This window comes from Asparagus officinalis, chromosome 7, assembly GCF_001876935.1.
Source record: "Asparagus officinalis chromosome 7, Aspof.V1, whole genome shotgun sequence".
Lineage (NCBI taxonomy): Eukaryota > Viridiplantae > Streptophyta > Magnoliopsida > Asparagales > Asparagaceae > Asparagus > Asparagus officinalis.
The window spans coordinates 3,255,873-3,283,619 of NC_033800.1; the positions used below are offsets into that span (position 1 = coordinate 3,255,873).

The 27,747-nt window shown below is 39.2% G+C and overlaps 1 protein-coding gene across 1 annotated transcript; it reads left to right on the forward strand.

Annotated features, from left to right (window-relative positions):
* LOC109850529 lies at positions 2,817 to 27,507 on the forward strand. The gene is given in 9 exon segments (XM_020420549.1): positions 2,817 to 3,037; positions 20,018 to 20,054; positions 20,056 to 20,229; positions 20,231 to 20,413; positions 26,526 to 26,678; positions 26,680 to 26,886; positions 26,888 to 27,121; positions 27,167 to 27,331; positions 27,451 to 27,507. Coding segments are annotated over 9 exon segments (1,431 nt in total).

Consider the following 27,747-nt stretch of genomic DNA (forward strand, 5'->3'; position numbering starts at 1 on the left):
TGGTTGAGTCCGAGTTTCCCGAGTTCCAAATGGCGATCGGAGCCGAGAACCGAGAGTTAATGGTTCGGTTAACTGATTGAATTGGTTAAATGAATTCTGAACGAATTGCTTTTTAACTGTTCTTCTAAACTTTTCAATCTCAAACCTCTTTCCTGTTGCCAGGAGAGGTTCTTAAATAGAGGAGAGACGGCGTGGTCACTCCCTTGGATCATGGGATATGACCATCTACTGTTGGGAGATACCATGCTTCTCACTTGTACTGTGAATGGCCGTTTGAGGGGCTCAGAGCACTGTACCCTCTCTCTTTCATATCGCGGGAGCGGGAAGGCCTATCCCTGTACGTGACATTGCGGCTGCCAGATGTCCTGGTGAGTTTAGCGAGCTTGCCAACCACCGGGCTTGACTCGTGCAGACAAACTTAACTCGTGCAGGCGAGCCGAGCATGCGGGCGAGTCTAGCGACACAGTGGGTTTAACCAATCACTTGTACTGTGGACAAATACTTGATGGTCTTGGAGTACCTACGCTCCTTCCCTTCACGTCATGGGAAGTGGGAAGGCCCATCACTGTACGTGATGCTGCGGCTGCCTAGTACTCGAGCGAGTCTGACAAGTTTGTCGATTGCTTGGCGACTTGCTTGGTCGTTCAGGCGAACCTTGGCAGCTTGATCGAACTTAACTTGTGCAAGCGAGTTAAGTATACAGGCGGTATCCAACGATAGGAAAGATTTGACTAGCCACTAGTACCGTGAGCGGCTATTTGATGGGCTCTGAGTACTGTACTCCTTCCCTTCACGTCGTGTAAAATGGGAAGGCCCATCACTGTACTCGATATTGCAGCTGCTTGGTACTCGAGCGAGTCTGATAAGTCTATCGATTGCTTGGCGACTTGCTTGGGTACGTGGGTGAATCCGACTCCTGATTCCCCAGGCGAATCAGATGTGCAGGTGAGATTTCGATCGCCTGGCGGATCGCCCAGTTGAGCGGGCGAACTTCGTCCGTGAGTAGGCTCGACTAATACAGGCGAGATTCAGTCTCTCTGGAGGTTAAGGCAAATTTTACCCTCTACAAGACCCCCTTCAAAGTTTTCAGACCTACATCAACCCATGTGTGGTCTGGAATACTTTGAATAAAGAGGTTTCTGACGAATGTGGTGTGGGTTCGACTTCCTTGGCTGGGTCAAGATTTTTTGTTTGAACCTCAAGCGGTGCGATCGTGCATATGCGAGATTGGTGACGTCCGAATTAGACTTCTTCGGGAAAAATTCGGGCTCATAAGAAAGAGCCGTGTGTCCGTAGGGGGGACTCCCATGCTCGTCAATTAAGACGACGCCTCATCTTCGCGCGTTCACCTTGAGATGCGGATTCGACGCCGCCTCTTAGCCATTGATCTTGTTTGTATCCGCGTGTCTGGAACTGCCGAATCAGAACCGTTCGTTCCGCGTGGTTAGCGAATCTTGACGGTCAAGATCTTGTGTCTATGGTGTTGGTTCATCTCCTTTGTGGGAGAACCTCTACACACGTAAATTCTCTTGCTCTAAACCTCTTGGAGAGAATTCAGGCTCGCCAGATTCGAAATGGCTCCGAGAATGAGAACATGGGCTGTGAGGGCAAAGGGGAAGGCCGTGCGCCCTGATCCCATCGTTCTCTCGGATGATGAGGAGGAGGAGCCTACCTATGCTTCCTCCCAACGGTCCACACAGTTTCCTTCCCCCGACAAAGGGGTTACCCCTCTGATCCAACCTATTGCCATGGCTCCAGTTCGTCAGGGGTCCATCTCTCCGGACCCCGGGTCTATGTAGGGCCTTCTCAGGCAACTTGAGAATGGCTGCCTAGTACTCGAGCGAGTCTGACAAGTTTGTCGATTGCTTGGCGACTTGCTTGGTCGTTCAGGCGAACCTTGGCAGCTTGATCGAACTTAACTTGTGCAAGCGAGTTAAGTATACAGGCGGTATCCAACGATAGGAAAGATTTGACTAGCCACTAGTACCGTGAGCGGCTATTTGATGGGCTCTGAGTACTGTACTCCTTCCCTTCACGTCGTGTAAAATGGGAAGGCCCATCACTGTACTCGATATTGCAGCTGCTTGGTACTCGAGCGAGTCTGATAAGTCTATCGATTGCTTGGCGACTTGCTTGGGTACGTGGGTGAATCCGACTCCTGATTCCCCAGGCGAATCAGATGTGCAGGTGAGATTTCGATCGCCTGGCGGATCGCCCAGTTGAGCGGGCGAACTTCGTCCGTGAGTAGGCTCGACTAATACAGGCGAGATTCAGTCTCTCTGGAGGTTAAGGCAAATTTTACCCTCTACAAGACCCCCTTCAAAGTTTTCAGACCTACATCAACCCATGTGTGGTCTGGAATACTTTGAATAAAGAGGTTTCTGACGAATGTGGTGTGGGTTCGACTTCCTTGGCTGGGTCAAGATTTTTTGTTTGAACCTCAAGCGGTGCGATCGTGCATATGCGAGATTGGTGACGTCCGAATTAGACTTCTTCGGGAAAAATTCGGGCTCATAAGAAAGAGCCGTGTGTCCGTAGGGGGGACTCCCATGCTCGTCAATTAAGACGACGCCTCATCTTCGCGCGTTCACCTTGAGATGCGGATTCGACGCCGCCTCTTAGCCATTGATCTTGTTTGTATCCGCGTGTCTGGAACTGCCGAATCAGAACCGTTCGTTCCGCGTGGTTAGCGAATCTTGACGGTCAAGATCTTGTGTCTATGGTGTTGGTTCATCTCCTTTGTGGGAGAACCTCTACACACGTAAATTCTCTTGCTCTAAACCTCTTGGAGAGAATTCAGGCTCGCCAGATTCGAAATGGCTCCGAGAATGAGAACATGGGCTGTGAGGGCAAAGGGGAAGGCCGTGCGCCCTGATCCCATCGTTCTCTCGGATGATGAGGAGGAGGAGCCTACCTATGCTTCCTCCCAACGGTCCACACAGTTTCCTTCCCCCGACAAAGGGGTTACCCCTCTGATCCAACCTATTGCCATGGCTCCAGTTCGTCAGGGGTCCATCTCTCCGGACCCCGGGTCTATGTAGGGCCTTCTCAGGCAACTTGAGAATGCCATGAGGCAGGCGATCTCCATCGTGAGCCTCGGCTGGGGGACTTACGCTTATCTCAAACCCTACCTTATGGAATGCGTAGCTGATCTTAAGCGCCTGGGTGAAGCTCATGAGGCTTCGCGTCATTTGGTCAGGCTTCTGTGCTTCGAGCTGTTCCTGACGCGCCTGGAGACTTTGTTGCGCGTTGACCTGGCACCGAACGTGGAACGCCTTATGGCTCAGGCTCGGCTTAGAGGGGCGTAGGAGCGGGAGGAACTCGGGTCCAAACGCCAGTTGGTTGTCGATGCCATCGAGGAGAAGAGTCGAGCCCTCAAGGAGGTAAGGTTCAACATCCAAAACCTACTTTCGCGCTCTGAAGAGGAAATCCTCCGAGAGATTCTGCGGAGGCTCGAGCTTAAACGCGCGGAAGAGATTCGTGAGGTGGAGTCTCGACTGGGGGCTTTGTAATTTTAGCCGTTGTCCTTGTATTCCACTCCTTTTTTATGAATGGAATCGTACTTTCATCTCAGTCATTGTTCTCCATATTCTGCGCATGCATTTTTTTGTCGCCATCCATGCTGGGCGATATACAAGTTAACTGTCGATGAATTTGCACCGGGTGACTCCTGGCCATGGGCAAGTCCCTGCTGTAGGCGAACTTCAGCCTTAGGTGGAACTGAGAACAGTTCAAGCTTTGCTTGAATCCCAATTGGGTTCAATCTTCATGCGAACTCAAAAGTGGTTCAAACCCCAACTGTGATTAAGCCTTAGTTAGGCAGGTCGCAATAGTTCTCTGTGCATTCAAAGCTGAAGAAGCTAAATGTTCTATGTGCATTCAAAGCTGAAGAAGCTAAAGGAATCTCTAATAGGTCTAAATAAAAGACATTTTAGCAACATAAGTGAACAGGTTCTGAGAGTAAAATCTGAAGTAGATGAGGTCCAAATGAAGTTGCAATCAGATCCCCTTAACTCTCTGCTCATCAGTCAAGAAAAGAGCTGCATTTCTACATACAATAAACTCTTAGCTTGTGAGCTATCTTTTTATCAGCAAAAGGCAAGGATAACTTGGAGTATACAAGGTGACAACAATACAAGTTTTTTCCACTCAATTATTAAATCCAACAGAGACCAAAATAGGGTGTTAACGCTATATAAAAGTGTTGGTGGGAAAATTTCTAATGGAGAGGAAATTGTAAATGAGTTTATCTCTTACTATAAGAGCTTAATGGGCTCTGCAAAGCATACTTCAACTGCTGATATCAATGTTATTAGCAATGGCCCCTGCCTGATGGATAATCAAAAGAGAGAGCTTTCTATGCCAGTCACAAATGATTATGGTTCTTTGATTAAATCATGTATCTTGGTTAGTTAATTTGATTAGATGTGACCTAATTGGGGTTCTTTATTTAAAAAAAAAGGAAAAGGCCCTCGCCACAGGTTAACGATGACCGGTCACCCGTCGGACAACCCACCATCGGCCGTGGGTGGCGACGGCCACCCCAAACCCTAGCAAAAACCCTAGACCCAAAAACCTCCTTCATGGATTGAAGGAGAAGTCTAATGGGTTTTGAACCCAAATCCTATAAGAAATAGGATAAGAGCTAATGGGTATTGACTCATTTCATATAAACCCAAAATCTAAATGCTATTATGAATAGGATATATAATAACAGGTCTAACCCACAAACAAAACCAGACCCGAACCTTATTAGATTTGAATTTTATTGTAAAATTAATTTGAGACCCCTGATTGACCCAGAAACTGTTATGAAGTCCATTAGGTTCTCAAATACGCTATAAAATTAGCTATAGCTCCCTGATAAATTCAGAAACTTTTTTGAAGTCCACCAGTATTGATAAATAACTGTAAAATTAGTTACAGATCCCTGTTTGATCCAAAAATTATTCCGAGTCTACTAATATATTAAATTTGGTGTGAAATTAGATTCAGTCCCCTGATTGATTTTGAAACTGTTTTAAGATCCATCTGAATATATAGACTAATTTTTGATTAGTCCCTAACACTTGTAGAAATTGTTTTGAAGTCCATATACATGTATAGTTTAGTTTCTTTTATTAAAAAGATTATCTAACTCGTGTTGAATTGTTAAAATTGATATTGTATCATGTATATTTCTGAAATATTGTTTGTATTATACAAGGGATATGATTGTGTTGATTTTAAATTGTTTAAATTCAATAATTCATGTGATTAAAGTAGTACATGAAAAATTATTGTTATGTCCAAAATATGTTCTGAAATATAATTAAATACAAACAGTTGAGAATTTGTTAGAAATTGACTGTTTATTGAATTCATAAATTATGTGCTTTCTCAGTTATGATAAATAACAAAAGTTGTATAGAAGTTAGATAGATTATTATTTAAAGAAATGAGAATCTAAAGGTCTTCCATCACAGAGGTATAACTGTTGGCCTCTTTGTTTTGATGATGTTTAACAAACAATTTACCACTAATGTTGTTTGTCTAGTGTTGGTATATTTTTATTTATTATAGACAAACAACGAGTTGGATGATGGATGGATTGCGCCATAACGATCATATCAAATGGAGGTTGGTGGAATGTCGGGTTGAAGCCTTGCAATTCAAAGTTAAAGATCAAGTTCAAGCTTCATCCGCATGTGTACCAAGTTGAGCTACAATGAAGATCAAGATCAAGCTTGGGTAATCTAGTTTAGATTTTATATTATGTGTGTTAAGTACCTTAAGCTCAACATCATATACACACACGTATTTGGTTTCTATGTATATATATAGTTTTACAAAACTGATGAGTTTTCACAAATGGGAAGTGATATTTGAAAAATTCTTTCTCTGACATGTTTATCTACATGTTTAGAAAATTTCGTCCAGTTTTTACTATTTTTGGAGTTGATTTACTGTGCCCAATTGATTTTACAAAATCGTGTATTCAGCAGTTTTTCAGAAACTGTAAATCTGTGTTCAAACATTTATTTCTCTCAACTGGAAAATTATTTTTTAGAAATTCTTTCTCTAACATGTTATTCTACATGTCTATAACCTTCCCACAAAAGTTTATATTTTTTGGAGCTGTTTTACTATTTTTAATTGATTTTACAAAGCTGATATGCAGTGCTACAGTACCCGCGGTCGACCGGTACGGTCGACCGCCAAACTCTCTGGACGTTACTCAGCTTTGCATATGGCTCACGGTCGACCGTACCGGTCGATCGAAATTACTGTAGCAGCCGCCCGTTATACAGTAACGGCTGTTGCTTTTTTTGTTTTGTAATGGTTTTTTGGGTTGGTTTCTTCAAGCCTATATATACCCCTTTGCCATAACTATTTTCTATCATCCAAGAGAGTTTTTAACCAAGTTTAAAAGAGTTTTAACAAGGGTTTTCATTTGGTTTAAGTGTGTTTAAGAAGCTTTTAAGCATTTGGAAGTTTGAGTTTGAGAAATCAATTTCACAAGAGCTTGAGGAGATCATCTATTGGTGTTTGGGCATCCAACTATTCTCCTTCTACCTCTTGATCTATTGAGAAGTTTTCTAACTCTTTTCTCTAGCAATTTTATTATTGATTTTCATATTCTTATTATTGCTAGTTTGCTATTTGAGTTAGATTTGATTTTATCTCATTGTTACACACACCCAATTGAGCTTATTGTATTTGCATTCATAATATTTTTGGGTTGGTGAGAGTTGTGACAATTGAGTGTGAGCTTTCATTGTGTTCTCATCCATAGTAGAGAACAAACATTTATTGTATTGAACCTTATTGTGAGATTCACTTTGTAATACACTTGTACACCGAGAGAAGTGTGTGGCGAGAGTCGGGGATCGTCCCAAGAGGAGTGGCGTCGGTTAATGAACCTAGGGAGAGGCTGTAACCGAGCACTTGAGGGAGACACGTCTAGTTCAACACTTGAGAGGGTGTAGAGTAGGATTACAGAGTGGTGATTGTAAAGTTTTCGGTTAGCTAGAAAACCGAGTGTGAGGTGTAAACGTTATTCGGGTGAACGTAGAAAACCCAGTTATGATAGTGGATTTCTCCCCGGGAGTGGGGAGTGGAGACGTAGGACGGAAGGTCCGAACTCCGTGATCATACTGCTTGTTTGAGTTTGTCTTTGGCGTATTTGTTTTTGCATTCATCTTATATCGCCAATTGTGCATTGCTCATTTATTTCATCCACTATCTAGTTCATTTTGTTTACCCTTGTGTTAGTTTACATATCCTTGCATATATATTTTTATCATATAGGATATATCTCTTTGTTGTTCATATTGCTTATCCTAGCTTACATATCTTGTTGTATTTCATACTTGCTAGGATAACTTATTAATTAATTTTAATTGGCATTTAATCGGATTAGATTAGCATAAGACCCTAATCAACCCCCCTCTAGGGTCTAACAATTGGTATCAGAGCTTGGTGCTCTTTGATTTAAGGTCTAATCGCCTTGAGTTAAAGATCCAAGTTATCTTTTTGTGCTAATCTTATTCATGTGATCTTTGTGGTCGTTTTGGTCATTTGGCCAAATATTATTTTGATTTGAAAAATAAGTCTTATTTGCCAAATGTTTCTAGTAGACCACATGTTTTTAAATGTGATGTTTGTGGTAGGTTTGGACATCTTGCTAAATTTTGTTTTGATTTGCAAAATGCTCCAAATTTGTAATTTGCTCCAAAAAGACCACCTTTTGTTTAATGATGTTTCTCATTTGCAAAATAATCTTAAAAGAAAATATTTATTTGCAAATGATTCCCGTGCACGATCTAATGGTCCACAAAAACAAATGGATCTCTTTTATTGCACAAATTGCAATCGGAAGGGTCATTTGAGTAATTATTGCTTTGACCGTGTTAGTGCACCACATATGCCCAAGAGGGTTCATAACCCTAGGGCTTTGAGCTTAAATGATAGGGGTCATGTCCCTAACCAATCCGGCACCAAGAATGCTTGGATGCCGAAATGATTTTTCTTTTAACCAAGAATTTTAGTGTTCTTATTTTTCCTTTTCTTGGTTTTGAAAATTATGTTTTAAAATCTTTTGGTTATGAAAATAACTTTTCCTTGATTAATTATTTTATTTTCATAACTATTAGTTTCGATTTTAAATGAGAGGTTTGTAGTTATATACCCTCCGGATTTATTGGGTGTTTATTCCCAAATCATGTTTACCGGATACTTAAATGTTTATATGGGTTATTACTAGCTCAAGAGCTAGATATGATTGCCTCTTATGATTTTTTGAATCAATGATGATTTGGTATTACGTTTTTGGATTTAAACTTTGATTTATGATTTCTTTTGGTTGATTTGTTTTTATTTGAAAACTTTTTGCATGATTCTCATGTTTCTCTTCTTTTTGATTTCATAAATTTACTTTTACAAATGGTTTTTATGTTCGTTGAAATGAGACACTATGTTCACTTTGATATATTTATATATGTGTGTTCTCATTGTCTTTTTGTATGTGAGTTGTGTTTAGCATATTTTCCATCTATGATTGCTCACATATGTTTGCCATGATTTTTATTGCATATATTCAATATGGCATTTTGATAGGGGGAGCTATTCCCTATTCTATGTTTATTTTTATACTCACCTATGCTTATTGATAGGGGGAGCTTTCGCTCACTTAATTTTTTTGTCCCCTTTTTGATGTTGTCAAAGGGGGAGAAATATTATGAGTATAATCTTTCTTGTTTATATGCATGATATATTATACTTTGTATATTCATTTCCTTTCATGCATATATCCTTTTTGTAAATTGTTTGTCATTATAAAAAAGGGGGAGATTGTTGGCCTCTTTGTTTTGATGATGTTTAACAAATAATTTACCACTAATGTTGTTTGTCTAGTGTTGGTATATTTTTATTTATTATAGACAAACAACGAGTTGGAGGATGGATGGATTGCGCCATAACGATCATATCAAATGGAGGTTGGTGGAATGTCTGGAGTGAAGATACGCAATTCAAGTTAAAGATTCAAGTTCAAGCTTCATCCGTAAGTGTACCAAGATAGAGCTTTGTTTAAGATCAAGCTTAGGTAATCTAGTTTAGATTTTATATTATGTGTGTTAAGTACCTTAAGCTCAACATCATATACACACACGTATTTGGTTTCTATGTATATATATAGTTATATATATATATGCATGGTTTTGGGTTTTCATGTTTTGGACATACTTGCAAAATACATGAGTTTTCACAAATGAAAATTCAATTTGAGAAATTCTTTTTCTAACATGTTTGTTTTCATGTTTATAAACATTTCGCAAAGTTTCATCAAGTTTGGAATTGATTTGTTATGTTTAATGGAATTTACAAAATCATGTTTTTGTTCGTGCACATGTTCGTGCATGTTTTACAAAACAGATGAGTTTTCATAAATGGGAAGCGGTATTTGAGAAATTCTTTCTTTGACATGTTTATATACATGTTTAGAAACTTCCCTCAAAATTTTACTATTTTTGGAGTTGATTTACTGTGCCCAATTGATTTTACAAAATCGTGTATGTCAGAAGTTTTTCAGAAACTGTAAATCTGTGTTCAAACATTTATTTCTCTCAACTGGAAAATTATTTTTTAGAAATTCTTTCTCTAACATGTTTTATACATGTCTAGAACCTTTTCACAAAATTTTATAATTTTTGGAGTTGTTTTACGATTTTTAACTGATTTTACAAATTGATATGCAGTGCTACAGTACCCGCGGTCGACCGGTACGGTCGACCGCCAAACTCTCTGGACGTTACTCAGCTTTGCATATGGCTCACGGTCGACCGTACCGGTCGACCGAAGTTACTGTAGCAGCCACCCGTTATACAGTAACGGCTAGTTGCTGTTTTTTGTTTTTTAATGGTTTTTTTGGGTTTTTTGGGTTGGTTTCTTCAAGCCTATATATACCCCTTTGCCATAACTATTTTCTATCATCCAAGAGAGTTTTTAACCAAGTTTAAAAGAGTTTTAACAAGGGTTTTCATTTGGTTTAAGTGTGTTTAAGAAGCTTTTAAGCATTTGGAAGTTTGAGTTTGAGAAATCAATTTCACAAGCGCTTGAGGAGATCATCTATTGGTGTTTGGGCATCCAACTATTCTCCTTCTACCTCTTGATTTATTGAGAAGTTTTCTAACTCTTTTCTCTAGCAATTTTATTATTGATTTTCATATTCTTATTATTGCTAGTTTGCTATTTGAGTTAGATTTGATTTTATCTCATTGTTACACACACCCACTTGAGCTTATTGTATTTACATTCATAATATATTTTGGGTTGGTGAGAGTTGTAATTAGAGAGTGAGCTTATAATTCGTTCTCATTCATTGTAGAGAACAAACACTTTGTATTGAGCCTAATTGTGAGGATTCACTTGTAATACACTTGTACACCGAGAGAAGTGTGTGGCGAGAGTCGGGGATCGTCCCAAGAGGAGTGGCGTCGGTTGACGAACCTAGAGAGAGGTTGTAACCGAGCACTTGAGGGAGACACGGCTAGGTCCAACTAGGGCTGTCGGCATTTTAACCCAGCTGGGCCCGGGCCGCGGCCTGGAGCCAGGGCCGGGCCCGGGCCGGGGCCGCGGCCCGGCTCGCCCCCGACCTCGGCCCGGAAAACCGGGCCAGGGCCGGGTTTGCCGGGCCCGGGTCCGGGTGGCTCAGCGGCGCCGCCCGGGGCACGCGGCGCCGGGCCCGGTACAAGTGCGCCGGCGGGTCAACAGCCGGCCGGGCAGCCGCGGGACCGGAGCCCGCCCGGGTAGGCTAACGGTCACCATGGTGAACGTTTGCCGGAATTAGCCGGCGCCGGGCGCAGGCCGGGCCGGGCCGGCCCGGCGCATAGACAACGGTCACGGGCATTGGTGACCGTGTTGTGTGAAAAGACCGGGCAGGGCCGGGCTGGCCCGCCCGGCCCGGCCACAACGGTCACGCAAAGGTGACCGTGTGGCCAAAACGGACCGGCCCGGCCCGGATTCACGGTTTGTGACCGTTGTGGCCAAAACGACGCGGCCGCGGCCGGATTCAACGGTCACATAAGTGACCGTTGTGGGCCGGCAGGGCGGGCCGGCCCGGTAACAACGGTCACGATTGGCCTTTGACCGTTTTGGCCCGCCAAAAACGGTCAAAAAACGGCTATTTTGTGAGGTTATTTTGGTCATTTACCTAGGGGCTGGTTCTATAAAGTAGAGGGGGTTTTGCATTTGTTTTTTCACACCAAAAACTGCATCTCTTCTTTGCTCTTAATACTCTTATAACTCTCTCTTATACTCTTATACTCTCTTATTTATAGCTTTCTAATCGCAATCCCCGAAATGGCTTCCGACGGATCTGATTATGAAGAGGCAAAACATATCTCCGATCCTGATTTGAGTCGGTCCTACTAATGAGTCCTCTAACTATGAGTCGCTCCTACCGAAGTTAATTCTGCGAATTCCGGTGGGCGACGAATCTGGCAGCCAAGAGCTCCTAAAGCGGCCAGATGCGCGATATGTGGGAATTTTTACGAGAAGATGCGTAGCCGTCAACCAAGGATGAACAGCTGGTAGATCCTCACCCAGAAGGCTAAGTGTGCTTTGTGCGGGCAAGATTTTCAAGCTCATCATAAGAAGCGGCACCCAACCACGCTCAACGCCATGTTAGATGAAACACAACAAAGGGCCAGCCTCCTCAAGGTGATATGACCCGACAATCCATGATTTCTCAATCCTGCGCTCTTCTGGTAGTCTCGGTAGTTGGAACTATGACCGCTTGGCCAGAGGCAGAAAAATGCGTAATCAGGGTTTATCATTCTTAAAATCTTCGCTTTTAAATTAGTAGAAGATGATGAGATTTGAAAGATATGTTTAGAGATGGTTTTTTATCCTGCATTTAAAAATTTTCTCGTCAAACCTTCCACGTGATATTTTAAAATATTATCAGCAGGAACAAGGAAAAATAATTTCTTATTTTAAAAATTAAAACTGGCAAATTTTGCTTTAACTTCTGATATTTGGACATCTAGAGCAACAGCAACCTGGATATTTATGTATCACAGCACACTGGATTGGATGAAAATTGGCAGAATGTTTAAAAGAGTTGTTTCTTTTGATTACAATAGCAGAGTCACATACTGGTGCTAATGTTGGGCAAATTAATAATTGAAGAACTTATGAAAATTAGAAATTTCACAAAGAATATTTTTCTCTTTCACTAGAATAATGGCAAGTAATAACAATGTAGCTGTTGATTTTTATCAGATCATCTTTCATCATTGCCATGTCAATGGGTGATTGCTTTTTCATATTAGGTGCATCTGGTCATATTTTAAATTTACATTGTTGACCAAAATTGCATTTACGAAATTAACGCATGATAGAAAAGGTTTAGAACACAGTTGCTTACATGCATAGTGCTTCTGACAAAGACTTAAAAGTGGAAACAATTTTGTAAAAGAAAAAATTGTAAAGCCTAGACTAATTCCAAAAGATGTTGACCATAGGTGGAATTCCACATAATGGCAATGTTAAAGTGTAGGGGCAATAGAATATAAAGACATTCATAACTGATTTTTAAACTATTATGCTTCTAGTTTCTAGTTCTGGTAGGGCAAGCTTATGGAATAACTGAAGATGAATGGACAGTTATATGTAAATTTTAAATAAAATGTTTAGCAAGTTTTATTATGATGCTACAGTTATTATCTGGCTGTATTATGCCAACCATTACTTTAGCTGCTTACAATTTTTAAATATTCAAAAAAAAATTGATAATATTCGTTTGATGCTTACTTTTGGACTATGGTTTTTGAAATGGAGAGCAAATTTATAGTTATTTAGGCCTATTCCTCATATTTTTGGTTTGGGGGTTCTTATTGAATCCATGCTTGAAGATATTGGCCTTCGAAGTGTTGTTACAGTCATTGTATGGTTTGGACAGATTATAGACTTAGATTATGGAAGCCACCATGAATGATACTAGGCTCATCATTTCTATTAGAAATTATTTTCAAACTTTAATATGATGAGTATCTCAGGGCTAGACATGGTGTAGCTGGGCACAACAGTCTGGGGCAGCTTTTCGGTTTCCTTCGAGCTCATGCCCGAGCCCGAGGTAAAAGTGTAAGTTGATAGGTATGCAATGGTCAGCTCGAGCTAACTGGTGGAATCTGGGACTTGGATCGTCATCATCGGAGTTTCTGAAAATAGATGAATATTTTTTCTGCTTCTTTAGTTAGATGTCAAGGAAATGCTTTAGATTAAATTTTGCAAATGGTGGAAAGTATATGGATCAGTTTCATATCCTATAACTTTGCCACGGCATGGTTCGTGATTTACTAACAGTGCAGGTTTTCGACCGGTAAGCTTGGCGGAATCCGCCTTCAGGCACAGCGCAGTGTCGTTTGATCGGACGATCAGCAGGACATGCTTGCGATACCCCCGCCCCCGATATACTTGTACAAGCCGGTGATGTGCCTACAAGATTGGTGGGACGTTACGAAAAGCGAACGCAAGGCATCGGGGATCTGATGGCTGGAATTGAAGATAAATTTGAAGAATTGGGACTAGCAGATAGACTATAAAGAATAAGATTGGTAGTTTTTATATGCTCGCTTACAATTGTAAAGAATTATTTTGGAAATAATACAATGAAGTGATATAGGTGAGTAGGTGCCAACCTAAGTTGGGATTTAGCTTATCTATATGTGATGGCGATTAATTCCAAAATAAATTTGTAGCTTGTAATTGTTAACTGATTTATCAATTATTAATAAAGAATATGTTTTTATCATTTCTTATTTGTAATTTATGTCATTTTAAGTAATTAATAAAACTATTGTTTTTGTTATTTTTTTGCTGTCTTTTTTCTATAATTTATAACAGTAAATAACATTAAAAAAATTTTGGAAAAAATAAATAAAAAAATAAAAAAAAGGATAATCACCCGGGCCAGCCCGGAACCCGCCCGGTCGAGCCGCGGCGCGGGCCGGACCAGGCGCCGGTGTACGGCCGGGTCGGGTCCGGTCCGCGGTTTGCCCGCGGCCGGCGCGGATTTCCAGGCCGGGGCCCGGGCCGGGCCGGCCGGCGATGGACAGGCCTAGGTCCAACACTTGTGAGGGTGTAGAGTGTGATTGCAAGAGTGTTGATTGTAAAGTTTTCGGTTAGCTAGAAAACCGAGTGTGAGGTGTAAACGTTGTTCGGGTGAACGTAGAAAACCCGGTTGTGATAGTGAATTTCTCCCCGGGAGTGGGGAGCGGAGACGTAGGACGGAAGGTCCAAACTCCGTGATCATATAGTGTGTTTGAGTGTGCTTTGGCGTTCATTTATATTTATGTTCATATCTTATATCGCCATTGTCCATAGCTCATTATTTATATGATCCACTATTTAGTTCATATTGTTTACCCCTTGTGTTAGTTTATATATCCTTGCATATATATATTTATCATATAGGATATATCTCATTGTTCATATTGCTTATCCTAGCTTATATAGTTGTTATATTTCATACTTGCTAGGATAACTTGTTAATTAGTTTTTATTGGCATATAATTGGATTAGATCAGATTAGCATAAGACCCTAATCACCCCCACCCCCTCTAGGGTCTAACAATAACTTGGATAAAAAATTTTAGCTTATCTTATGCCACAAAGGATAGAGTTTGTTAAAATTTATTATCTAGTTATATCTCTCATGAGGATGCTAATTATTTTATGTATAATGGGACCACTAGACTAAAATATATAGTGCCACATGTTTTATATAAAATAACTGGATTGATAGGTTAACACTTCATTGATGTCTTGGGATGCTCGCTAAAATAGCGGGGCACATCTTACATCAAAGACCAACATTTAAAGGATAATCATTAATCTTTAATGATTGAATAGGTGATTCTACGTTGTTTAATTATATTTGATCATAAAAATCTAGAGGTTTATAATTAAAGTTGGATTTCTTGTTCACATTTAAACAAATGAGAGAAATGTTAAATGTGAAATCATTACTAAAAATATCTCTGGTAATGATTGTGCAATAATAAAATAATAACTTGAGATATTTGTGTAATTATATTCTGCTTATACACGATGACTAAATTTATCATTTTGATATGTTATTGAATGATTATAAATTGAATAGCCCAAACTATTGGATTGGAAAAGAAATCTGTTTAATTTCCTAATGCTAAAATTTTAGCCTATGATTGTCTAAGGTGACATGCCTGCTAAACCAAATGTAATTGATGATAAAGATCATCAGTCACAATCCTTCTTAAAAATAATATGATAAAAGTAATGTTCATAAGATGAACACACATATATACTTTTTCATAAGATGTTTTGATATATATTGACAAATTAGATTTGTTGGAAGTTAAGATCAAAATCAAATATTGATGTGATATTTACTTCCTAATCCCCACCCTTGTTCAATATAACTATCACTTTATTAGAACTGAACAATTTGTTAAAGAAAAAGGAAAAGGAATATTATTAAGCAGGTTAAATCCATAATGATGGATATCGAACTGGATTGTCTAGTATTAAGAAAAGAAAATTTTCTTAAGAGAGAAATCTAAAAAGTAAAATAGGTTTCTGAACATGAAGCGGGAACTTAAATAATGAATGTTATTAGAAAAGAAAATTTTATAAAGGTTGCATTATATCACTTAATAAAGAAATGTCTTCTGAAAATAGTTCACTCCATTTGTTAGTAGAGTCTACTAATGTGAATGATTTTTTATATATGATGTATTAATTCTAATTTATCTTTATATACTTACAAATTGTTGTAAGAGTACAAGAAAAGATTAACTTTGACAATAGAAATAAAAGCCCTAGTTTTAGCATTGTAAATAAAAAATAAGAAGAAGAAGAAATTTATTTCTGATTTTGAGTAAAGAGCATGAAATAAAACTTAGAGATTGTCTTAATTTTTCTTAAAGTTAGAAGAAATTTGATTTCTGCTATATAAATTTTATAGTAGTGATTTTCTATTTTCTTATAAAATAGAATTTCTATTAAAATTTTGAAATTGCTTTGTTAACAATTATGAAATTAACACCATTTATATTTTATAATTGTCACCCTTAACTCTTATGTAATGTTATTGGAATTGATAATTCTCTTAAAATATAGATTGGATCAATGTAATCTAACTTATTTTTGGCACACAATGTTAGGTCGTTTTAATGTTGATAAGATCAATAAGCTGATAAAGGATAGTCCTTTGAATTTTCTAAAATTAGAATATTTCTCAACTTGTAAATATTATCTAAGAGACAAGACCACAAAACTATTTTTCTAGAATAGTGCTAAAGCTCTTGCGTACTATTGACTAAATACATTCAAATGTATATGATTCTTTAAATGTTAAAGCAATAGTTAAATATTCTTATTTTATATCATTCATATGTAATGCATTTATATATTGATATATTTATGCGATTGCATCATAAATTAGAATGTTATTGAATAATTAAAAGAATATAGACTAAAGTTAAAGAGGAACTTGATAAAAATATCAAAGTCATCCGATTTGATCGGGGTGATAAGTTCCTATTTTTAGGAGTTTAAGAGGTTTATAAACAAAATAGAATTGTTAGTACTTGACATCTGCTAATTTACCACTCTTAATTATTTGCCTGAAAGATGGAGCTAAACCTTATTCTATATGGTTAGATTTATGCTAGGCATTTACATGTTCTTACTTTCTTATAGGTTATGCATTGGAGATTGCATATTATTTATTATGTAGAATTCCTGCCAAACCTTTTTCTTTCACTCCATATTAGATGTGGATATGGAGAAAATTAAGTGTACAATGCTTAGAGATTTGGAGTTGTCATATTTTCATCAGAGAATAAAATATGCATAAAATGAGAGTCTAAGATAAATAATAGCCTATTGGTAGGTTATCCTAAAGAAAGTACTAGGTATTATATTGATAATCCTACTGTAGTTTTCAAATAATAATTATTATTAGAAATGTGTTCTTTTATAAAATAAAACTTGTTGATTAGGATTGATATAACTCTAGAAGAAAACTTGTTTTCTTTAGTGGGAGGGTTATTTAATCCAGTGGGAGAAACTTCAAATGAGTTAAAGATTGTATAAATTTAATTGGAGCTTTAAGTAATAAAATAAATAGAGATTTACTTATTAAATTTATTATTGAATACATTGATTATAATTAGGAGATCAAATAGGATTTTCATCCACATGTATAGTACAGTAACCTTGTTAAAACATATTTGGTGAAAATTAACAATGAGAATAAAAATCTTAAAACTTGCACAAAAGTCATATTGGACATGATTTCATGTAAGTGAGTTGATGTCATATTTGATGACAAATGGTTATTAATTATTGAAGAAACTTTTTATCTAATTGTAATATTATAGTTTATAAGGATCTGTTTAGTCATTTCAACATGTTATGAATATAAGAAATCGATAAATGGATTTCAAAATAACCTTTTTGAATGGATATCTTAAAGAAACTATTTACATATTGAGATTGTAGAATCAAGCATGTAAAATTCAAGAAGATAAGATTGATTAATTGAATCAATCAAAGTTATGAACATAATCAAGCAAAGATTCATTTTGATGAAATGATTAAGGAAATTGATTTTAATCAGATCCTTAAAAAAATCTTGTGTGTATAAGAAACAATAAAATAATTCCATTATATTCCTATTGTTGCGTGTTGATGACATATTACTCATTAAGAATGATATTTTAATGTCATGATTAAAAGTATGATTTAGTTCTTTATGAAGGATTTTCTTTTGTCATTCTATAACTTAGATCTCAAACTCTATATAGATAGAGAAAGATATATATAGAATTATCACAATCTACTTATATAGATAAGATCCATAGAAGATTCAACTTAACAAGATTCCAAGAAAGAAATGGATCAAACATAAATAACCACTCTTTAAGGATATGTGTCCCAAAAAGATTGAGCGTTTTAGAAGTAATTGATTTTGTAAGTAGTTTCCAATCCAACCCTAATAATAGAAAGTTTGTTTCGGGTTATATTTATATCATTAATAATAATAGCAGAATATGTAGTGCCATCTGAAACCATTAAAGAAGGGATATGGATAAATGAGTTTCTCCATAAGCTTAATATTATTTCTTATGATATTTTTCTTTTTCACTATATTTGATAGTAATGGAACTGTTGCGGAAAGCTTAGAAAGAAAAATTATCTTATTAAAGATTAATAAGAAGAAATATGTGATGGTTTAATAGGTGGATAAGTAGATAACATTTAATGTCCTTTTACAAACCATTGTCATAATGTTTTTAACAGATAGAAGTTGGGATTACATCTGATTGAATGTTAGGGCAAGTGGGAGATTGCTGGAATAGTAATAGTAATATGTCCTTGAATATCCAATACAAATTATGTAATAATATTTTAATATTAATAAATTTAATTATTGTACATATAATTTGGGTATTATTTATATAATTGTTATATATCCTTAGAAGTTATTTTGTTAGATCATACATTGTAATAGTCACTTGCTTAGAGATATGATCTAACTTAGAAATTTCTTAGATTTATGCTTAATTAATAACTAGTAAATGATAGCATTGTTATAACAGGTTATCATGTATGACATCGATATGTGAGATGTGGTGGTGAGTCTCAACCACCGGGAAAGGGGATTCTCCGGATGTATATCATAAGCACTCATTGTGATGTGTGTAGCACTAGACCGTATTTGGATTCTCTAGAACAAGTCACCTAGGAGATAGAGATTTCAGATTGTTACATGATCTCTTTGACTTGATGATATTGTTATTTTTTTAATTTAATAATTTAGTATACTTTGATGTGATGGTTAAGCTTGTTTAGCCAGCACTACACAACCTGAAATGTTGGGTTGCTAAATTTCATATAGGGAAATGATGGATATCTAGATAGGATCCAGTATGCTCATTATGATGAGTTAATTTATTATATATTTCAATGAAGTTATTAAATTCTTGCAGGCGGGTGGTTGTAAAAAAAAAATTAATTACTTTCTTATAAAAATAAAATATTTTATGTTCATGCGAATTGCAATTTAGGCATGAGCAAGTAGGTGAGTTGTCCTGCTTAAAAGAGTTGCCTAAAATAAATGATACTGGAGAAGACTGAATGTAAGATATTATTTATTAATAATTAATCTCATATTATGGAAGAGCTTTTATGAACAGTTGGTCGGATATGGATTTTATTATTAAATTAAAATTATTAATTTGAATAATAATTGGTTCTCGATATGGGACCCAATTGGTCTCACTGATATCATTAGAAGATGTATACATGCAATGCAATTCTATTTCTATCCTTAATTATTTTGGATAAAGTTTTTTAACAAATCTATTTTATCTTTAATTGTTATGAATAGAGTTTCGAGCAATTATGAATTGTTTAATATTAAAATCTCTAAGACTAGTCTAATCTTATATATAGAGTTCATATCCTATATATAGAATTCATATGTAGCCTTATGAAGATACAGAAAATCTTATGAATATAATATGAAGAATAGAATAGAAATAGAAATTTGAGAACCTATCTCTCGGTTTTTCTCCTATTCGGTGACGGGTGGAATTCAATTAGAGGCTTTTTCTCTTGAGGAAGCTATTTTCGGATTGATCTCGAGACATATTATTGTAGAAATTTGGAAAGTGTTTCAGGTATTCTTCTAATTTTTAATTAATTTTAATTAATAGTCATGATATGCTATTTCCGCTGCATTGTATGTTATGATTCCAACACTTCACTAAAAAACAATCAAAAACCAAAACAAACCATTGTAAGTAGTACAACAATCTCCGACCAAGATCTCTCACGCTCCCACTCACAATAACCAAATACCAAACTGTAATCAAAAACCAAAACAAGCCATGGGAATACTACAACGATCCGCCACCAACATCTCTCACAGTTCCACCCACAACAATCATAAACCAGACCTAGAAACCATTGAGGTAATATGAAGTTCTCCTACCAACATCTCCCACATCCTCTTCGGCATCGCTCGCCACCTCAGCCCGAACTTGGCCGAGACGACGTCCCTACGCTGAGCTCTGGTGGCGGCGGGGACTCGCCCGTGGCCACGTCTGGCTTGATCAAGCTCCGTATCCGCGCCGATCCTGGCCGAGAACATGCCCACCGCATAAAATCTCCACCGTCAACACCTCCAAGTCCGGCTAAGCTCGCCTCTGCATCCCGAATAGCAAACATCGTCGTTGAATCCTACAATCTGGGTCTGCCTGCAACTAGATATTTGCAGAGAAGCGAAACAGAAGCACTTGTTCCCCTACAGCGCCAGAATGGTCTAGTTGCATGCGATTACAGATGCAACCCTTTACAATTAGTTCTTTTTTTAGAGACTGCTATATAAAACTTCCTTTTCATGAATCTTTTGTAGGTAGACATTCGAGGTGACATGTATGGTATTCTCGCTGCACACCCTGTAGCTCCGCTGTGTTGGGCGCAGAGTCACACCCTCACGCCGCGGAAGCGATATCACCTGAGAGAGAGCCCTGGTTTTTATTGTCTCAAAAACACAAGTCAACTTCTATATTCTTGTTTCTCAAAGGAAACTAGAATAGATAGTGAAATTCTTGTTTCTCAAAAGAAACTAGAATAGAAAGTGAAATATTTTAACAAAGTAAAATATGCACTCTTCCTCTCATCAGTTCTAGAACTGAAATGTCGAGGAAATCTACAAGCAATAGCCAATACCAGAAAACAATAAAGACACGGGATTTACGTGGTTCGGCAAAATTGCATATGTCCACGCGAGGGGTGAGGGGAGATACCATTATGAGAAGAACACCGACGACTTGTACAATCCACAAGCTCGTCTCAAAGAAAAGATCTAATTTTTACCCAAAAGAAATTGACATCTCTTTTGTAAATCCATTTTTTAACTCTCCTCAAGATCTCTCTTTTCTCTCTCAAAACAGCCGCCTAGAACCCTCTGTTTTCTTCTATTCCTCTACGATTTTTTTTTCTTCTCAAAAAAACAGCCGCAGCAAGAGCACCGTCGTTTCACGTTTCCCCCCTACACAAAACCCTAGATAGCATAGGATTTAAATAGAAGAGACAGATGAAAAAAAATTCGGATTTGGTTGATATCCGCGTGAATGGGTGTGTGGCCCCCACATGAGCTGTTCACGCGCTTGTGCCTTGCCAGGCTGTCCCGTGCTCGCTCACAATTCTTCACCTCGTACATCATTTGATAAACCTCAAATTATGGAAAAATACCAGAAGAACAACACGAACATCACCAGAGATATCTGAATACCAAATCAGGTCAAAATCAGGCCAAACCTGTGCCACTTTACCGCAGCTGCCTACGTACCCTCCACCGGGATCAAGCTAACCGTAGTTCTGTAATTGATCTCCATCGTAGTCTCCACCTCACCCCATCACCGCCCCGAAGGGCCATGCCCTCTCTGGCAAATCAACACGGGCTGATATAAAGCAAGTCCAAGCAATGCTTAAACTTGCTATCTGTGACCACCTTAGTCAACATGTCTGCTGGATTCTCATTCGTGTGCATCTTCATGAGAAAAATATCACCTTCCTCTATGACATCCCGCACAAAATGATACCTAACATCGATATACTTGGTACGAGCATGATGAACTTGATTCTTCGCCAAGTGAATCGCACTCTGACTGTCGCACCACAAGTTCACGAGCATGATGAACTTGATTCTTCGCCAAGTGAATCGCACTCTGACTGTCGCACCACAAGTTCACGTTTTCCTGCTCAATCCCCAAATCGCGCCAAGTGAATCGCACTCTGACTGTCGCACCACAAGTTCACGTTTTCCTGCTCAATCCCCAAATCGTCGAGAAGACCCCACAACCACAATACTTCCTTCACTCTCTCCGTCATGGCCATGTACTCGACCTCTGTAGTAGAAAGTGTCACTGTAGCCTGCAACATCGATCGCCAACTAACTGGAGCTCCATGTATTTTGAATATAACCAGTAGTAGATCGTCGTCTATCTAGACCGCCCGCATAATCAAAGTCAACAAACCCATCAATCTGACATGTATCTCCACCAAAACACAAACCCATTTCTGCAGTACCCTTTAAGTATCTCAGGACTCATTTCACCGCTTCCCAGTGCGCCTTTCCCGGATTCGCCATAAACCTGCTGACCACACTAACCGCCTGTGAAATATCTGGATGTGTACACACCATGGCGTACATCAAACTGCCAACTACATTAGCATAAGGAACACGCTCCATGTGTGCCTTATCTTCCACTGTACTGGGAGATTATTTACCTAAAAGCCTGAAGTGTGGAGCCAATGGAGTCGCCACCGACTTTGCACTTTGCATCCCGAACCTTACGATCACCCACTCTATGTAGCCCTTCTGATTCAAAAACAATCGCCGATTCGCCCGCTCTCTCCTAATCTCCATACCCAGTATTTTCCTAGCAGCGCCCATGTCCTTTATCTCGAACTCTTTACCAAGTTGAGATTTCAACCTATCTATCTCCACCATGCTCTTCGAAGCAATAAGCATGTCATCCACATACAAAAGGAGATAGATATTATCACCTCCACGAAGCTTTCGAATGTAAACACAACAATCGTAATCGCTTCGGGAAAACCTATGTTTTAGCATGAAGGAGTCAAATCGCTTGTACCACTGCCGAGGAGATTGCTTTAGTCCATAGAGTGACTTCCTCAAGCGACATACATGATGCTCATTATCCTCAACCTTGTAGCCCTCAGATTGATGCATGTAAATATCTTCATCCAAGTCTCCGTGCAAGAAGGCTGTTTTAACATCAAGTTGTTCCAGCTCAAGATCACCATGAACAACAATACTCAATAGCACCCGAATAGAAGTGTGTTTCACCACCGGAGAAAAGATCACATTGTAATCCGCACCCTCTCTTTGTGCAAACCCCCTAACCACTAGCCTCGCCTTGTACCTTGTACCACCAAGCTCTGAAGGATCTTCCTTTCTCTTGTACACCCACTTACAACCAATAGCTTTTCTTCCTACGGGCAATGGGACCACCTCCCATGTTTGGTTCTTCCGAAGAGATTCCATCTCCTCCTCTATCACAGCCAACCAACTCTTACTATCCTTGTCCCGAATAGCTTCCTTGAAGGAGACCGGCTCATCTTCCTCCACCGAGAGTGCGTATTCAACCAAATTAACCTGCCCATAGTGCTTCAGGGGTTGATCAGCCCCCAGCTTCTGTACCTACTTGTATGCTCGCTTTGGCCTAGTGGAAGTCAAGCTATCCTCGAGCTGTTGTTGGCTGAACCTCCTCCTGCTCAAGCTCATCATCTACCTGATTTTCCTCTTGAACATGATTAGAATCTGGTTGGTCCTTAGGTTCTATCTCAATAACCTGGGACTTTGAAATCCCAACAGTCTCAGCACCATCATCCTTGGGCGTCTTAGCAATCATGGACTTTTCATTAAAGGTAACATCCCTGCTGATTACGAACTTCGAATTTTCTGTACACCAAAGGCGATAGCCTTTTACACCCTTTGCATACCCCAAGAAAATTGCCTTCTTGACCCTCGCGTCAAGCTTTCCCTCGTTGACGTGATAATAGACGGTACATCCAAAAATTCTAAGCCTCTCATAATCTGCATGTTCCCCTGACCACACCCTATAGGGTGTATCACCATCTAGTGTAGAATGTGGAGAACGGTTCACAATGTAACATGTTGTAGCCACCGCTTCTGCCCACCATTCATTGTCCAATCCAGCATAAGATCGCATACTCATTGCCTTCTCCCGCAATGTTCGGTTCAGTCTCTCCGCGACCCCGTTCTGCTGTGGTGTTGACCTGACTGTCCAGTGTTGAACAATGCCATCCTGATCACAGAACTTCTTGAAAGCATCATCTATATACTCTGTACCGTTGTCAGATCTTAGTGTCTTCAATTTCTTGTCTGTCCTATTCTCAACCATTGCTTTCCACTTCTTGAATGTCTCGAATACCTCATTCTTATGCTTTAGAAAATAAATCCAAGCATGCCTTGAATGATCATCTATGAACGAGACAAAATACCTGGAACCACCCTTGGAAGTTGTCTGAGCCGGACCTCAAACATCCGTGTGCACATAATCTAGTATACCTCTGCTCTTGTGATTGCTTTTCAAGAACTGTACCCTATGCGCCTTTCCATACACACAATCCTCATAAAAATCCATGCAATGTTTCTTCAGATTCTTTAGCAAACCCTCTTTACCAAGCAGTTCCAGACCCTTCTCTGACATGTGCCCAAGCCGCCTATGCCATAACCGTGTGTGCTCACATGGGTCTCCACCACTTCCATCAGTTCCAATTGTTGCATCTCCTGTCACCGTCGTACCCGAGAGAGTATATAGATTACCGTGACGAACACCCTTCATCGCTGTTAGAGAACCTCGAACAACCTTTTTTACTCTGTTCTCTGTGACAATCTTGCAACCACCGGAGTCCAATGCACCCACTGAGATAAGATTCTTCCGTAAGTCGGGAACGTGCCGCACATCCGTTAGGGTTCTGACCACTCCATCATGCATCTTGATTTTTATATCACCGAGCCCCACCGTTTTACAAGCATGGTTATTCCCCATCAATATGGTTCCACCATCAATGCTGCTATAGGTAGTAAACCACTTCCTATTTGGACACATGTGGTAAGAGCAACCTGAATCAAGTATCCACTTACCGGAGATATCTTCGCCACCTGTAACAACATAGCATTCTTTAACGCTCCCTTCCTCCGATGCGTAACTCGCCTCTTCCTTGCCTTCTCTTCTCTCGGTCTTGTTGTTGTTCTTTTTCCCACCTACTCTCTTGTTAGGACAGTCAACCTTGAAATGCCCTAGCTCACCGCATTTGAAACACGCCCTTTTTTAGATCTAGACTTTCCTCCCTTACCTTTTCCTCGCTCATGGCTCCTTCCTCTAGCAAACAATCCCTGCACTTGTTCTTTGTTACCACCAGTAGTCATGCCACTGGTTGCAATCTTCCGAAGGTCATCCGCTAGAAGCGTCGTTCTAGTCTCATCCATCGTCAAATTGTCTCCCACAAGCATCAGTGTTTGCACCAGGTTCTCATAAGACTTCGGCAGAGATAGAAGTAGTAGAAGCACCTGATCCTCGTCTTCTACAGTCACATCGATGTCCTTCAAATCCGATATTATCCTATCGAACTTGTTGATGTATTCTCGGATTGATGAGCCCTCCTCTATCTTGTAAGTATATAATTTGGATTTTAAATAGATCTGGTTCGTTAGACTCTTCGTCATGAATGTGCTTTCTAACTTCGACCACACGCCTGCAGCCGTTTCCTCTTCATCTACCAAGAAAGCTACATCCCTTTCAAGGCAAAGGATAATCGACGCCTGTGCAGCCGTTTCCTCTTCATCTACCAAGAAAGCTACATCCCTTTCAAGGCAAAGGATAATCGACGCCTGTGCTTTCAGATCCAGCTCTTCCCAATCCTAATCAGACATATCCTTGTGCTTCTTCTCTTTTCCAGCCAAAGCTTTGTGCAATTTCTGCGAAATCAACGAGTTCTTCATCTGCATCCTCCAATAAGAAAAATCATTCTTCCCATTGAATTTTTCAATCTCGTATTTTCTCACTTTAACTGTTTTACTTATTGACGCCATTCTCCGCTTGTATTAATAAATCCGCTTCTCTCAGAAAATTACCGAGCATCACCTCATACCAGAAGCTACACCACTCTCAATCTGAATAACAGCTCTGATACCAATTGTTGGGCGCAGAGTCACGTCCTCACGTCGTGGAAGCGATATCACCTGAGAGAGAGCCATGCCTTTTGTTGTCTCAAAAACACAAGTCAACCTCTATATTCTTGTTTCTCAAAGGAAATTAGAATAGCTAGTGAAATTCTTGTTTCTCAAAGGAAACTAGAATAGATAGTGAAATTCTTGTTTCTTAAAGGAAACTAGAATAGATAGTGAAATTCTAGTTTCTCAAAGGAAACTAGAATAGAAAGTAAAATATTTCAACAAAGTGAAATATGCACTCTTCCTCTCATCAGTTCTAGGACTGAAATGTCGAGGGAACCTACAAGCAATAGCCAACACCAGAAAACAATAAAGACACGAGATTTACGTGGTTCGGTAAAATTACCTACGTCTACGGGAGGGGTGAGGGGAGATACCACTATGAGAAGAACACCGACGACTTGTACAATCCACAAGCTCGTCTCAAAGAAAAGATCTAATTTTTATCCAAAAGAAATTGACCTCTCTTTTGTAAATCCCTCTTTTAACTCTCCTCAAGATCTCTCTTTTCTCTCTCAAAACAGCCACCTAGAACCCTCTGTTTTCTTCTATTCCTCTACGATTTTTTTTTTCTTCTCAAAAAAACAGCCACAGCAAGAGCACCCTCGTTTCACGTTTTCCCCCTACACAAAACCCTAGATAGCATAGGATTTAAATAGAAGAGACAGATGAAAAAAAATTCGGATCTGGTTGATATCCGCGTGAATGGGTGTGTGGCCCCCACATGAGCTGTTCACGCGCTTGTGCCTTGCCAGGCTGTCCAGTGCTCGCTCACACGCTGCTATCACTGCACCACCTCGGCCACATCAAGCCCATAAACCCCCGCTCTACAACCCAACTTGATGCGGTTCGAGTCGTTAGTAGATGCGTCAAGATTTGACCAAGCCCGAATCTTACAGCAATCATTTTGCTACCTTCAAGACCCATCATTCAACTGGTCTGTTTCAGTGTCATGGGGCTACACAATACAGTTGTATCCATGGATTTTGTTCCCAAAGGACTTGGAAGTCCCTTTACAAACCTTCACGACATGGAGGAGCGTAAGAACCGGACCATTTACATTTCAGTACTCGGGAATTTAGGTTGGATCGACCCTGTAAAAGACTAATTCTGTTCTTTTTAGACAGGATTACGTATCGAAAAGGGAATTTTGGGATTATTAGGACGGTCACAAGGTATTATAAGTACGAGCCAGAAGGAAGTAAGGGATGCGATCTGCCTAGTTTCACTGCTGCAATTAAGGTGGAAAATGTTACAGTCATTGCAGCCAAGATGGACTTCAACCAAAGGATAAAGGTTCATAATTTAAATACAAAGAAATTTTGAGTTGTTTGATGTTAGGTGCTTAAGACGTTATATCCATTGCTTGCTATTTTTCATGACAGGCTCCAAGAAGGCAATGTTGCAAAACTCGTCGAAGAAAGCGAGCAAAGAGCATTGAGGTTCAGATTAGAGATTGCCACCCTTGGGAGATCTCTTCACCACCTTAGAAATGATCACAACAAGGTACGTAATTTTTCTTTTCCTCGTTGCTAACAGAAAAGAATCTTAATGTCACTATAGTTATGTGTAGCATATATTATACAGTTGACATTTGACTTGCTAGTTAGACATCTCTGTCAAAGGACCCTGCCATTACATCTAAACTACAAAACTACAGAGTTATGGTGAAGTCATGGTGAGGGTTGAGAGCCATACGTTTATATTCTAAGATGCATATTCTAAGATGCCCTGAATGGCAGAATCCTGAACTCATGAACTCACGCAGCGGTATCAGTTCTTTTGAACTTGGGTTGCTCTGATGCCAAGTCAAAGGACCCGCCAGTGTGCCAGAACTCTGTGGGTGAGAATTGATGGTTAATAGTTTTACACACTAACAATCTGCAACATGGTATGGAGCATTAACAGCATAATCGTAATAC